We start from the raw sequence: 14,931 nt of genomic DNA on the forward strand, positions 1-14,931 counted from the left end.
CTCTCTACCTTTTCCTCAATTTTGCTGTAAATCTAAAACTTCTCTAAAAAGTAACATATTAAAAAAATCAGACACTTAGAGGAAAAAAATCATAAATTGTTAAAATAATTTTTTAATCTTTTAATTAATAAGTATTATTTCTTAAAGTACAGGAACCACTGGTAGTACATGACTTGAGCTTTAGGTGCTATATGGATTTCATTATGTATTAAATATAAAGACACTCTCTCCCAGATGTTACTATTCATGAAGATAAATTTTAAAAATACAGAAATAAAAGTAAATATAAAAATAGAATTTCAGGGATCCCTGGGTGGCGCAGCGGTTTGGCGCCTGCCTTTGGCCCAGGGCGCGATCCTGGAGACCCGGGATCGAATCCCACGTCAGGCTCCCGGTGCATGGAGCCTGCTTCTCCCTCTGCCTGTGTCTCTGCCTCTCTCTCTCTCTCTCTCTCTCTCTTTCTGTGTGACTATCATAAATAAATAAAATTTAAAAAAAAATAGAATTTCAAAATGTGAGCTGATTAAAGGAAAATGTTCAGTAAATAACAAAGTTTGGGGGTCTCTCCACTATGCACACATATCAAGGGGTGCTACAGGGAACTCTCAGGACACTGTGACATTTTCAGATATCTGAAGAAATACTACTCCGAGAACTACCAAACTCAAGACAGGTCACAGTCTCAGCATTAAGTCAAGCTACGTGCTTCTCCATCACATAACATCGCAGAGCTGGGTCTTTGCTGGCTGCTGTGATAAAAAGTAAGAATTGCATGAAAATCAACAAGGGATAAGAAATGAGCGTGGCACTGTCCAAGCAGCTTCCATGGTTGGAGAAGCTGTATAGTGCTCAACAGACACATACATCCCATTAGTAGGTAATGCAGTTATTCAAAAATAAAATAAAAATGCTATTTTTCTTTTGGCTTATGTATTTTGTACTTTCAAATGGTGACTAAGTTGTTAGGACCTAAATATTCAATAAGTTGCTTGGACCTAACAAAGAAATGGTATGTAGTTCTTTGGCCTAGGGCACAGTGAAACAATTACTAAGATATGAAGGGTTTATGAACTAATAAAATTTGGGTAGTAATGGCGCAACTTGTGGAAATTGTACATGAGGAACTTAAGCCTGAGAAATGTCGCTTAACTCATCTTACCAGGGCCAAGGGAAGTGTTTTGTTTGGTTGGTTTTTGTTTTTTTAATTCCAAAAGAAAGTTCTCATAGGGAGGATGAATAATTTTCTTCTACACTTTCTTCGCATCGTTCATATTATGGGCTGAATTGAAAAATTGTTTTGTTACAGGGTCATGAGATTGAACCCTGAGTCAGGCTCCCTGCTCAGTGCCCAGTCTGCTTGAGATCTTCTCCCTCTGCTCCTCCCTCCACTTGTGTTCTCTATGTCTCTCCCTCCATCTCTTCTCTCTTTCTCAAATAAATAAATCTTAAAAGAAAAGAAAGAAAAGAAAAATCTGCATGTTCGAGTCCTAACCCCAAGCACCTCAGAATGTGACTGTATTTAGAGATACCCTTTTTTAGACAGAGTTAAGTTCAGTGAGATCATTTGGGTGGGCCCTAATCCAACCTCCAATAGGATGGATGTCCTTAGAAGAAGAGGAGATTAAGACACAGAGATACACCTAGGTCAGATCATGGGAAAACACAAGGAAAAGGCAGTCTCTGAGAGAAGTGCAGAAAAACCAACCCCACCCACACCCTGACCTTGGATTTCCAGCCTTCCGAATTGTGAGAAGATGCACCTCTGGTGTTTCAGCCACCTGACCTGTGGTATTTATTATAGTGGCCTGAGCAGACTAATGTACTTCCCAACAGTCACAGCCTTCCTGGGTTCTTCGTTTCAAAATGCCCTCAAGGGAGCTCTTCCACTCTCCCTGAGTATTCCCTGGACCCTCCTTAAATGAACCTAACTGATTCTCGATGAGTGTTCTGCTTCTACATGCCAAGGCGACTCTTTCTATACTTGTCATACACTAATATAATAATGACAAAATATAAATTTGAAGGAAGTCACCTTGTCTTACAAAGGAGGGAAAAGTAGCCTCCAGTGTGATCCAGCCACTCAACCTTTGCCCACAATCCTAGAAATGTATGTTCCTAAAAAGTCATGTTCAATGTGTAGTAAAGATCATTCTCTGAACACATGACACATAAGAGACGGGAGTGTGAGATGTCACACAAGTATGTGCATGTTCCTTTGCACGATCTCCAGAAACACAACTCTCTTCAGGCATCATTTTAAAGCCTTGGGCTGTTTAATAAAATTATGGTTCCAATGATATTAAGGCTTCATGTTCTTTCTTCTGTGAAAATTTCTGCATGCATCACTTGGAGTGAAAATGAAAGGGAGCCCTTAGGCCCAAGCTTAAAACATGCACTATTGTAAATCTATACCAACATGCTAATAAGAACAGCTCCCCTACACATACAGCTTGTCTTAAAAAGAAACAACAAAGTTGGATGAAAAGACGCTAACATCTTACTCTGATCTCTTGTTGTTTAATTTAAAATGTTTATCGGCTGATTAAAGCACTACTTAGATTTCTAAACAATATGGTAAGTCTCATCTGGAGAACTCAGGTTCATGTCGCAGCAGAACCTTCCTAGTTAATAATGTTTTCCATGCTTTGCGAAAGTTCTACAGGCTGCCTCACACTGTCACCAGAAGAAACCCAAGACGTCACCACTGTGGCATTTCTAATCCATGTATTTCACAATATTCATATTCCACATGAAGAGACATGTTTAACAAGCTTAAAAGAAAACCTACCTTCTCTTTCAAAATAGTTCCTATGTTTTAACATTTGTATAAAGAAATAACGCATTAGTATAAGCTGCTTTTATAAACGGGTATGTTAATATGTTAAGTTCAAGAGAAAAGGATCTATGGCTACTTATTGAAGAGATAAGACATAAAACAAAAACCAAAAAAATATTTTAAAGAAAGGATTTTCAAATGATGTGCAACCTCTGCTTCACTACAGACATTCTAAACTGCACCCCCTAGAGGAGAATCGTCTTCTGCCTCCCTGTCCTGGGGCTGAAAATCACTGCACTGAAATGAGAGATGTGACAGTAGGAAATGTCCACAGTGTTGTGGAGCACTTAAAAGATCTGAGACCATTAGTGTAAATGAATTATTCTGTTAAAGAGATTTGGTGTCTGGGATCAATACCACCAGATCAAACACACTGCTGTCTGAAGGGTCAGGCTTTGCTTACCCCAAACAGCTGCATTGGAAACCTGAAAAAATGGTAAAACGTGGGTCCATCTACTCAAGGAGAAGGGAGTCTATTAATTGTCACTTACTGGTGGACTGTGTTCGAGGTCAGCAAGTAAATGAAAATTACTCTTGCAAACTCCTGGGGTCATCAGCAGAGAGTCCATTTTTCTTTTTCTTCTTTAAGATAGTTTCAGAGGAAGTTATGTCTTTACACTCAGCATGAGAGCCCGAGTGCCTAAGAGGAGGACCAGGAGCTGATACTACAGAAGGACTGCCCCGTCTCACACTTCACACTGGTACATATACTCAATACATAGAATGATGGATAAATTCCACATATTAAAATTAGTACATCTCTAAGCATAAATAGTATGAGTTAAAGATACATATAGCATAATTTCACTATCAGTACGTATTCCTAAAATTTGTATCTTGGTATGATTTTCTGGATGTTCCCAAGTTCCCCATAGACAAGGGTTTTGACTGTGGGCTACATACCCCCACCAAATACTAAGGCATCTTGGTATTTAACAACTACAGTCAATTCTCATCATTAGAGGTAATGATTGCTCTTGATTGAATGTTTATGTCTTCCTGGTCTCCAAATTCATAGGTTGAAATCTAATCACCAATGTGATATGTTTGGAGGTAGGGCTTGGGATAGTGAGTAGATCATGAGGGTGGAGTTCTGAAGAAGGGGATTCGTGCCCTTGTAAGAGAAAGATGGGAGAGCTCCCTCCCCGCGTTGCCATGTGAAGACCCAGTGATTTACCCATCTACGAAACAGAAACAGGCTCTCACCAGATAATGAATCTACCTGGACCTTGATCTTGGCCTTCCTAGTTTCTAGAACTTTGGGAAATAACGTTTGTTGTGTAAGCCACCCAGTCTATGGTGTTTTGTTACAGCAGTCCAAATGCACTAAGATAGGTATGTTCTATAAAGAGGCTCTGAACCCTGAGTTAGTAAATATCAAACGATGCTCCTCGAGGAAAATACGGAGTTGGGTTTCTAAGAGTGCCCTGTCACATTTTCATTAACCAATCAACATGTAACCTTGCTTTATGTTTAAAGACACCTTAATATATAATGTTGATTCATTAACATCAAACTCACAGCCAACAGTATTGCGACTCACATATGAAGGAAACTCATCTCCATGAGACACCTCACAGCCTTTTCATGCTTAGGAACACCAGACAACTTCAGTAATACCCTTCGGGGCCATTTTAAACAGCAAAATTCACACATAAAACCCACAGAAATGTGAAAAGCGCGGGACTAAGGACCATGAAAAGTATGCTTATTTACCACATGAGCTGAAACAAGACAGCAGGTCATTGTTTTGTTCAACCTTAACTCAAATTAGCCACTCTGCACATGTCCAGTAATGACCATGACAGTGCCATAAATGTTGATCTTAAGCTTACAGTAAATTCTTATGAGTAGCAAAGTCACAAACAGGGACATAAATAACAAGTACCTACTATATAGAATCATGTAAATCAAGTCCCTCATGGCTTATTATATCCCCTCTCCTCCCACCTCCATGTCAGCGACATATTGGAAACCCTACACAACACATGCCCCATACCTGTATTCTGAGCAACAAATGCCGGTTGGCGTGCTCCAATTTCTTCTGTCGATTTTCAAGTTCTTTTGCACGTTGCTGTTCTCGTTGCAACTTTCGGATATAGTCCACAGATGCTTTTAAGATGGTTCCCTTGTTCCAACGCATGTCTCTGTAACAAAGAGGAAGAAAACAACCTTTTTCGGGATTTGAGGCACAATGAAAATTCATTATCCAGAGCACTCAATTTCTAAAGACAAGGTAACAATGACAAGTTGAACTATGCCTGCCATGTGGACACTGTTCACCCACCTCTTACATATCCTACTTAACCCAGGCAAGTGCCTTGAAAGGGAAGGCTGTTGTGCACATGCTGAAACAGACACTACTCAGTATGCCCTTGGTTACAGAGCTACTATCAGGTGGAGTTGGGACTTAAATTTAGTTCTATTGATTACAAAAAACAATATTCTTAAAAACTATATTAGAGTCATAGGTTTTTCGGACTATCAAAGTTAGATCATTCAGACAAGCAGAATAATCTATAGTTAACAAAAAATATCCCTGAGATCCTACTACTTGACCATGTGTAGCATAAAAGCGATATCCTTGGATTTTCTCATGAACATTCATGGCCAAGTTCTCTAACCTCTCTCTGTGTCCCTGTTTCTTTATCTATAAAATGGTGATAGTACACATGTATGAAGAACAGGCTCGCAGGCTTGCAGGTATGTTACAGAAATCCAAGAAACCCTCTCAGATATGAATGTGCTATGAAAAGTTTGGAATGCAATTCAAGTAACAGAGCAGGCACTGTGTCAAAGGCCCAAAAGAATAACTACAATGGCTATCTTTAAACAGCATTTACTATGTTTCAGGTATGTTTTAAGGTATTTTATAGCCCATTTAATCATAACAACCTCACTAGCTAGGCACTAATATATTGTCCCTATTTTGTAAAGTGGGAAACAAAGACACAGAGAGCTGGAGTAATTTGCCCAAGGCCACACAACTAGTAAGCGGCAGAGCCAGGAAGCCTAGATAGAGGATCTGGCCCCAGACTCCATGCACTGAACCCTTATATCATTCTTATGTGACTGAGTGCTCAAAACAACCAGACTGAGTAAAAATATTCTGAACTCCTACCCTCTTTTTTTTAATAGATGAGGAAAATCAAGTGTCTTTCCCAACATCACACATCTAGTAAGGGACTGGAATTTGAACCCAGGCAGCCTAAGTTTGGTGCCTGTCAGTTTTTAATCACTGTGGCTGTAATATACTCATGTATGAGGAAATTAAGAACACCATTAAAATGTAGGTATAAGTGAGCTGAAAAATTTAGAGCGCTGCAGAAAAATAATTAAGAATGAAATTAGAATTACATTAAGTAGTATTTCTGTGGTACTGTAATCTGAGCTCTTTCATAGACAATGTTCATGATGACAACGACAAGGACAGTGAAAAAAAAAAAACAGAAACAACTTAATGTATGAAAACTCTTCTACCCTACAACCTATATCTGCTGAAGGTTGATCGGAAGTATCAGCCGGGATGTGTGAATGGAGAGTCATTAAAACAAGTCAACAAGTAATTGATCCTCCTATGGATTAGATGAAGAACAAAACAGAAATTCTCCCATGAGAGGCAGACTTACAGACCCCAGAGAATCCCCTGGGGTTGGTCCCTGGGGTCTGAGCACCAAAGATGGCTATCCAGGGAGGTGTCCTGAGATAGAGGGAGCACAGAGGGGACTTGTTTAATGTTTGGGGCTGAGATCAAAGTAACAGACTCTTTAGCAGCCAGAAAGAAATGTAACCATAATGAAATATGCCTTAACTAGGCCAGTAATCTGAAAAACCCTTACTGAAATATATAGGCAGCTACTTAGTTTTTAAGAAGTGACTGTTCCAACCAATTATCTTAGGTTTTGCTTCCTTGTGAGACTCATTCAATCAATTATGCTTTTAGGCTTAAAGAAAAGGTATTCAAAAATTTTTTTTCCTTTTAATTAGAGAGCAACCCTTTTTTCACACAGAAGTATAAAAAAGATCCCCAATATATAAATCAACAAAAGCAGATCTGCTGTAGGGGAGGAGGGAGTTATGGGGCTAAGACCCTGGGCAGCTGGACTATGTCCCTATAGCAGCCCCAGAGCCTGTTCCAGAAATCTAGTATGGAAAAACCCCTAGTAGAGATTATAGTCCGTTTATCTTAAAACAATGCCTACAATTAAAGATCATTATCAGTTCAGATTATAAACACGTAAGTATTCTAATACAATAGAGAAAGAAGATATGCAAATACGGGCTTTCACTGCAGCCCCATAATTTCATAATACGTTGCTAAAGAGATTCACATGCTACAGTTTAAAAGAATATGCTAAAAAGTGAAAGCTGATAAAGAACAGGAAAATGGGAATTCAATTTCAACTATCATGCAAGACTGACTATAGGAAATGAAGGTCACAGCCCCTTAGTAGGATAAATTTGTGCTGCAGAACTGAGAATCTGAATGTTTTGAGTTTCAAAATGGCTTTCCTTGAAACCTGGGAAAGCAAAATGTTGATGATGGAAATTGTGCTTGAACATCCATCAAAACCACCTTACAATGGGCAATGATTTTATTTTATTTTGTCACAAATTCCCTGACAATAATGTGAATAGCAAATTTAATAAGCCTTGCATGAATAATGCTTGATTTCATCTTTACATTTTATTAGGTAGCTAAAAGGTCATATTCAAAGGCTAATTTCATCGGATGCCTGTGGGAGCCATTAAAATGTACACATTCTCTAGCTCCTTACTTCAAATGGGCCACTTTCTAATGGATAAAAATTGTGTATTTGTTGTCCTACTTGCTGACGTTGCTGGTAGGAAAATTATCTTTACTACTGTTATCTCCGTCTGAAAGGGAGCAGGAGGGGAGCAGAGACTGGAAGCTGTAACCCAAATTAGCTGACGTGTACTTAAAAGAGGATTAAAAATTACTTTTTTTCTACATTGGTAAAACATACAGAAGGCATGCAAGTTTTCAAAAAAAAAAAAAAAAACCGTCTTTGACCTTTTGTCTGTTGAATATTGTTAAACTTGAAGTCTCGAATACCAGCTCTCAGGACCCATAAGATATTGTATGAGTGTATATAGCAGATAGTCAACAAATCTAAAGAACTACTGAAATCTCTGTCCTGCATGAACTGTTCAGAGAATTCTAGCAGCTTGGGGATCATTTGCCAAGGAGTCTCAGATTTCAGAAAGCCACCTCTTCATATCCAAGGGGAACAGCTCATGCTCAGTAACCCTTGAATACATACAATTCAGCTGATTGCTCTCAAAAGTTTAGTTGATGAGTCCAACCAAAAGAAAGATATAAGAAGTATACCAGAAATGGAATCAAAGGGAGAGGGGGTGCTTCTTGACTCTAGTTTCTATAACTGTGCATTTTTCGCAACAATATGAATAAGCATTAAGGTACCAAAAAATATACGATGCAGATTAACATGGAATTGTACTCACGGATCATTTGACTTGGGAATCAAAGTACCTAGTTCTTTAATGCGGTCATTTATGTTAAATCGTCGTCTTCGTTCAACTTCAAGAAAAGAGCATAGGAAGGGACTATTAGTAACAGCACCACATACGCATTTAGTGTATCTTGTTAAAGCCATGTGTGCATTACCTTTGCTGGCTCAAGGCAATGCAACCCGAATCTGTATTTCCCCTGTGTTACCATGTTTTCGGTACTAAGGTTAAAGCACTTCAAGAAAATGAGCCACCTTTGTACAGAACTTTATCACTTACAGAATCCCAAGATTGTGATTCCTCATTTGATCCTATAACATCACCGAAATTAGACTTGGTATCTTCAATTATAAATGTCAAAACTACTTTGGGGATATTAGAGGCTTGACAAGGACACCCAGCAGTAAGTGGGAACAGAAAGAAGTCAACCCTGAGTATTTCAGAATAGGGGGTAGCAAACTTTTACAGGGCTGGATGATGAGTTACTTTTGGCTTTGAAGTCTAATGGCAAAATTGAGGATAGTATGTAGGTACCTACATAATGAGAAAGAAAATAACTTTCCATAGCTTTTTTTAATTGACACAATTCAAAATGTGGTAATATTAACTGGATAAAAGTTTTCTGCAATGCAAGTCTATCAACAAGAAGCAGTGGATGCCAGAATTTGGATTTTATATAATTTTCACACATCATAGAATTAAAAAAAAAAATTTTAACCATTTAAAATTGTAAAAAGCAAAAAAAAATAAATAAATAAATAAATAAATAAATAAATAAAATAAAATTGTAAAAAGCATTCTTAGCCTACAAGCCATACAAAACTCCCTGCTCTAGGCCCAACGTTGCCCAATAGAAATACAACGCAAGTGACTCTGTAATTTTAAATTTTCTAGTAGTCAACATTGAAAAAGTGAAAAGAAAAAGGTAAAAGTAATTTGAATATTTTTGTAAACCCAATATATCCAAAATATCATCAATTCAACCTGCAATCTATGTAAATATTAATAAATTAAATATTTAACATTCTTTTCTTTGTCCTAGATTTTTGAATCCAGTGTATAATTTATACTTCTAGCACATCACAATTTGAACTAGCCACATTTCAGCAGGCAGTTGGGTTGAGTGGCTACAGTACTGGGTAACACAAGCCTAGGAGTTAAGTGTAGCTTGCTTAACTATACATGCATCCTAATGGCATCCCTATTTTATCAATTCAGTTACATGTTTAGCTAAATTATCATCTTCTTAGGGAGGATGAAACAGTCAAGCATATGAGTTAACAAATGTTTAATTTACCTACTCTGACAAATAAATTCCAAATAACTTAAGGTCTAATAAATTGGATTAAAGACATTAATATTTCACTTTAAACATATTATGACCTGATAAATATTTATATTTGACCTACTAATACTCCATACACTTAGGTAAATAATATTATGTACTACTTTCCCAACACATACTGTGTTTTTTTTGTTAGCTGAGTGATCACTTCTATGATTCAATCATAGAAGTTATTTAAAATACTTCCTTAATGGGGATCCCTGGATGGCTCAGCAGTTAAGCATCTGCCTTTGGCCCAGGGTGTAGTCCTGGAGTACCAGGATCGAGTCCCACATCAGGGTCCCTGCATGGAGCTTGCTTCTCTCTCTGCCTATGTCTCTGCCTCTCTCTCTCTGTGTCTCTCATGAATAAATAAATATAATCTTAAAAAAATAAAAATAAAATACTTCCTTAATATTAAGCTTTTATAAAATAGAAATAGTGATACTCAATGGTTCTAAAGAAGGAATTTTGGGACCTCTGATCTTCTAGCTAACCTCCTCTAAAACTCTGAAGCATGACCTATCTTCTGACTTTTCCAAGCATATAAAATAATCATAAAGATTCAAACAGCACTGAAATTCATAAGATGAAGTAAAAGTACCCTATGATCCAGATATGACCACTGTTAAGTTTCTTATATATCTTTTGGGACAATTTTTTATTCTCTAAATATGCTGCATACCCAGGGCACAGTTCTTGGGACCCTTCTTATCTACATTCGCTTTTGGTGATCTCATTTAGACCCATGGTTTTTAACACCACATATACACTGATGACTTCCCTAGTTGTATTTCCAGTTCAGACAGGTCCCTGGAACTCCAAACTCATATGTCTGGCTACTAGAGGTTTCCACAGGGAGGGTTAATGAGCAGTCCCAATACTCTGCACACAAACTCCTGGTCATCCATGCTCAAATAACTCTACCCACAGACTTTTCCACCTCATTTAATGTAGCTCCATCCTTCCAGTTACTTAGGCCGGAACCTTGGAATCAATTCTGTACCTCTGTTCCTCTCACATCCCACATCTGATTCATCATCAAAGTCTGTTGGCTCTACCTTCAAAATATTTCCAGAATCTGTCCACTTCCAATCTCCACTAATAGAAGCCACCATCATCTCTTGCCTGGATGACTGCAGTGCTCCTAACTGCTATCTCTGTATCACCTATGTCTACTACTTCCTACCCTCTTTGGTCTATTTAGACCACAACAGCCAGAGGAATGTGGTTAAAACGTAAGTCAGAGCATCCAACCCCTTGCTGAAAACCCGCCAATTATTTACCCACTCACCTAGACAAAAGACGTCTCTGACAAAGATCTGGTGGGCTCCCATTCCTCTGATCTCGTGTTCTACTCTTCTCCCTCTCTGACCACATCTTCTGTCATGACTCATTTGTGTGAACCTCCTTTTAGCCCCATGGGCTTCTTGCGATTCCTCAACCACTTTAGGGCTTCATACTGCTGTTCACTCTTCCTGGAACACTCTTCCTCCAGATATCTGAATGGCTCTGCCCTCACTTCCCTCAGGAAGTGACTCAAATTTACTTCTGAGCCTTCCCTGACCATTCTATTTAAAATTGAACCACCACCTCCTTCCACGCCTATCTTGATACTCTATTCCATTGCCTGTACTTTGTCTCATCAAAGAACTTTCTACCATCTGCATATTTCATTTGTTTGTATTTATATATATATATATATATATATATATATATATATATATATATATATATAAATAAATGTATGTATGTATATTTATTCACTGGTGCATTCCAAGTACCTATATGAGTCTGGCACCCAGTAGGCCCTCAGTTACTAAGTATTAAATAAAGAATGATAAAGTAGAATTATAATAAAAATGCTTCTGTGCCTGTCTTTTCTCATTTAACAGTAACATCATGCAACATTTAGATAGACTACACTTTATTTAATGCGGTGCCTTCCCTCCACAATTATTTTTTATTATAACTTGCAAAATTTTGCAAAACATACAGAAGTGCATAAAGGAAAAAGTAAAAGCCAACTGCTTACAACATGCAACACCTACTTGCCTCAAGAAATGGGCAATTGATAAAAGTAAACTCCTAAATCTCTCCCAGCACACACACACATCCATACACACACACACACACACACACACACGCACATCTCTATCCAGTGTGATCTTTTTCTAAAAGGTACCTATTTTTCTGCCACTTGCTCTTCTGACTCAGTAATATATTGTGGACATCCATGTAAGTCAGGTGAAACAGACCAACTCTATTCTTCTCAAGAGCCACTGAGTATCCCATGTAGGAATATAACATAATTTACTTACAAATACTCTACTGATGAATATTTAGACTATTTCCAATTTCTCTCTTGTTGCCAACAGTATAAGGAGTATTTTGGCCGGTGTTCACATGTACATTTTATTCCTATTAGTTCTTGCTCTATATTGAAAACACCAATTTACTGTATTTTTTGCTCGTCTATTCTATCTGCCTTTGACTCAAATGGAAACCCATAAGAGTGGGAAGCCTATCTGGTTACTTCTGTAGAAAAATGCCTGTATAAAACAGAAGCTCAATAAATAGTTGTGAGTAAATAAATGAACGTATTATTGTGCATGTTTTGGCAACTGTGTTTACAAGGTGAGTTTCTAGGAGAGGAAAAGCTATGCCAATGCACAATCTAAACTTGAGTATTCATTTCTAATGGTTAGATGAGATTTTAATATGTTTTTGTAGCCCTTAGAGTGTAACTTGATCATGTTCATACTTTATGGACCACCCTTAACTTGAGGGTATGGGTGCCTAAGTCAAGGCCTTGTTTTTGACAAGATCCAACTTAGTTTTCCACATTTCAGTTAGGTAAAGTTTTGGATAATGCTTAATTATCTTAATTCTAAGTTATTTGAAAAGAACTATCTTAGAGTACAGTTACTCGGAAGATGAAGGAGACTTGAGAAATATTAGTGTAAATCTTTTGGTGGAAAGGAGCAAAGCTTCTCATACTTGAAATAAGAATGAGAAGGGCAGACTCTATTAAAAGAAAGAACTTGGGCAGCCCTGGTGGCCCAGTGATTTAGCACTGCCTTCAGCCGAGGGCGTGACCCTGGAGACCCGGGATCGAGTCCCACATCGGGCTCCCTGCATGGAGCCTACTTGTCCCTCTGCCTGTGTCTCTGTCTCTCTCTCTCTCTGTGTCTCTCATGAATAAATAAATAAAATCTTTTTTTTTTTTAAAGAAAGAATTCACCCCCTCTGGGGCCCAGCAATTCCATTTCTCAGTCCCTAACCTAAACTCCCCTGTCCACCAAAAGGCCTGTGTGCAAATGTTCACTATGGCACTATTTGTAACAGGAAAAAACTGGAAGCAACATAAATATTTAGTAGTAAGAGGATTACTGAATTTCACACAGCCACACTGTGGAGTAGTATGCAACAGTTTTTTTTAAAAGGAGACAGATCTAGACTAGTAACAGCAAAAGTTCTTTGAGACAGGCTGCTGAGTAAGAAAGCAAATGGCAACAAATATGGATAACATAATACTGCTTGTGTTAAAATAGATGCACAAAAAGCCCATTATATTGAGTGTGCACGTGCGTGTGTGTATGTGTGTGTGTGTATATTCTTAAATACATGGGCAGAGGCTGGGAAGACGAATAGCAAATTGAAAACAATGACGACAATGATGATGATGACTCCTAGGGATCAGAGGAGAACTCTAGCTTTATTCTATCATTTTAAATTTTGGTCTCATTCTATCATTTTTTTATGAGGACAAAGTATTTAATTGTAACTTACATTCTTAAAACTCAATGTAAGAAGAAGAGGACAGGAGGCCGTAAAAGGAAAAATTCACACACATGCGCCAATGACTTCAAACCCAATTTTTAAAATTTTTTTTAAACTATGCAGCCTCTTTTACTTTTGTTTATGAAACAAAAATTTTAAGTTCTCATAGGAAAAAGCTTAAAGATTTGATTAAGAGTAAATTAAACACATACAAAATAATTTTAAATATTGGAAGGTTTTTTATTTTAAGTCACAGTTTAAGTTGGAAATTTGGGAGGCTATCTCACCCAGACTCCCCTCCAACTGTTTCATTTTTTTTCCTTTCAAATCTCACTGGAGAAGATGATCCCATAATCCCCTTTTGTTAATAAGTTCCAGTGTAAGCAACACTTATAATTGGGTAGTTGGGGATCAAGTCTCCCTCTCACCAAACACACACACACACACGCCAAAACCATTACTATAAATAAGTAAATACTCTTCAGAACACTGAAAAAACTTCAATCTGATCAGGGATAAAATACGGGAAAAACCTCAGTTTTTCTGAAAAACATTTTTTCCTCCACAAAATGTACCTTTAACAGCAATGTATATCAATTTCCTCCCAAGAGATTTTAAACAATTTTGATACAAGGGGGAACATTCACTCCAATATCAACATCATGAACATAAAACCAACTTACTCAAGTTGTGATTGTCCTTTTTTTGCCTCTCTTTAGCCAATGCTCTCGCTTCAGATTCTGTGGGAAAAATACACGCTGTGCACGTGAATGAAGTAATTAGAAACGGGAACTGTTTAAGGCACACAATGACGCACACTATAAAACATCTCATTTTCTAGATATATATGGAACCATATCTGACCAAACTCTCATAATATTAAAAAAAAAGTTTTTTTAAAAAAATTCTGTTTCTTCAAAAGCTTGTATTTTTTCCAAAAGCAATATATACCTAATAAATGCAAAGATTTGACTGCCACAGAATGGTAAAAGACCAGTAACAAAGGTGTCTCACTCACTATGAACATACAAGAAGAAAACCAGAAAACTATGGAAATTTGCTGTTGCTATTCTATGATCAGGAGTTGATTTTTCTTTTTTTCCTTTTTAAAAGTTTGTTTTAGAGAAAGAGTATGAGTGGGAGGGTCAGTGGGAGAGAAAGCATCTCAAGCAGACTCCACAATGGGTGCAGGGCCTAATGCAGGGCTTGATTCCACAACCCTGCAATCATGACCTGAGCTGAAACCAGGAGTTGGACGCTTAAATGAGCCACCAGGACGCCATGGGAGTCAATTTTTCCTTTCCTGCAACAGAACTTTTCAGTATTTCTTCAATGCCTTTGTAACACATGAACATGAAAACCAGTGAGAAAAGCTACCACGTTGGATCTTCTAACTGGTGGAAATGGATTTTTTTTTTTTTTTTTTTTTGGAACTTGGAATGAGGTTCCAACAGAACTTGCTAGAATTAAATAATGCCTGTGAGGATCAACTATT

At 37.7% G+C, this 14,931-nt stretch overlaps 1 protein-coding gene across 25 annotated transcripts in view; it reads right to left on the reverse strand.

Moving 5' to 3' along the window:
• The window catches only part of MITF (melanocyte inducing transcription factor), a 218,486-nt gene that overhangs the window by 3,856 nt on the left and 199,699 nt on the right, over positions 1-14,931 (reverse strand). For 13 of the 25 annotated variants that reach the window (XM_072785408.1, XM_072785423.1, XM_072785407.1 and 10 more), the window contains 3 exons: positions 14,120-14,194; positions 8,324-8,399; positions 4,836-4,983 (listed from right to left, as the gene is read on the reverse strand). In XM_072785408.1, coding sequence (XP_072641509.1) covers positions 4,836-4,983; positions 8,324-8,399; positions 14,120-14,194 — 299 coding nt within the window. Of the gene's footprint in view, positions 1-3,327; positions 3,477-4,835; positions 4,984-8,323; positions 8,400-14,119; positions 14,195-14,931 lie in introns of all 25 variants that reach the window. The other 12 variants (XM_072785410.1, XM_072785424.1, XM_072785422.1 and 9 more) reach the window with 3 other exon arrangements.

This window comes from Canis lupus, chromosome 19 (genome assembly GCF_048164855.1).
Source record: "Canis lupus baileyi chromosome 19, mCanLup2.hap1, whole genome shotgun sequence".
Lineage (NCBI taxonomy): Eukaryota > Metazoa > Chordata > Mammalia > Carnivora > Canidae > Canis > Canis lupus.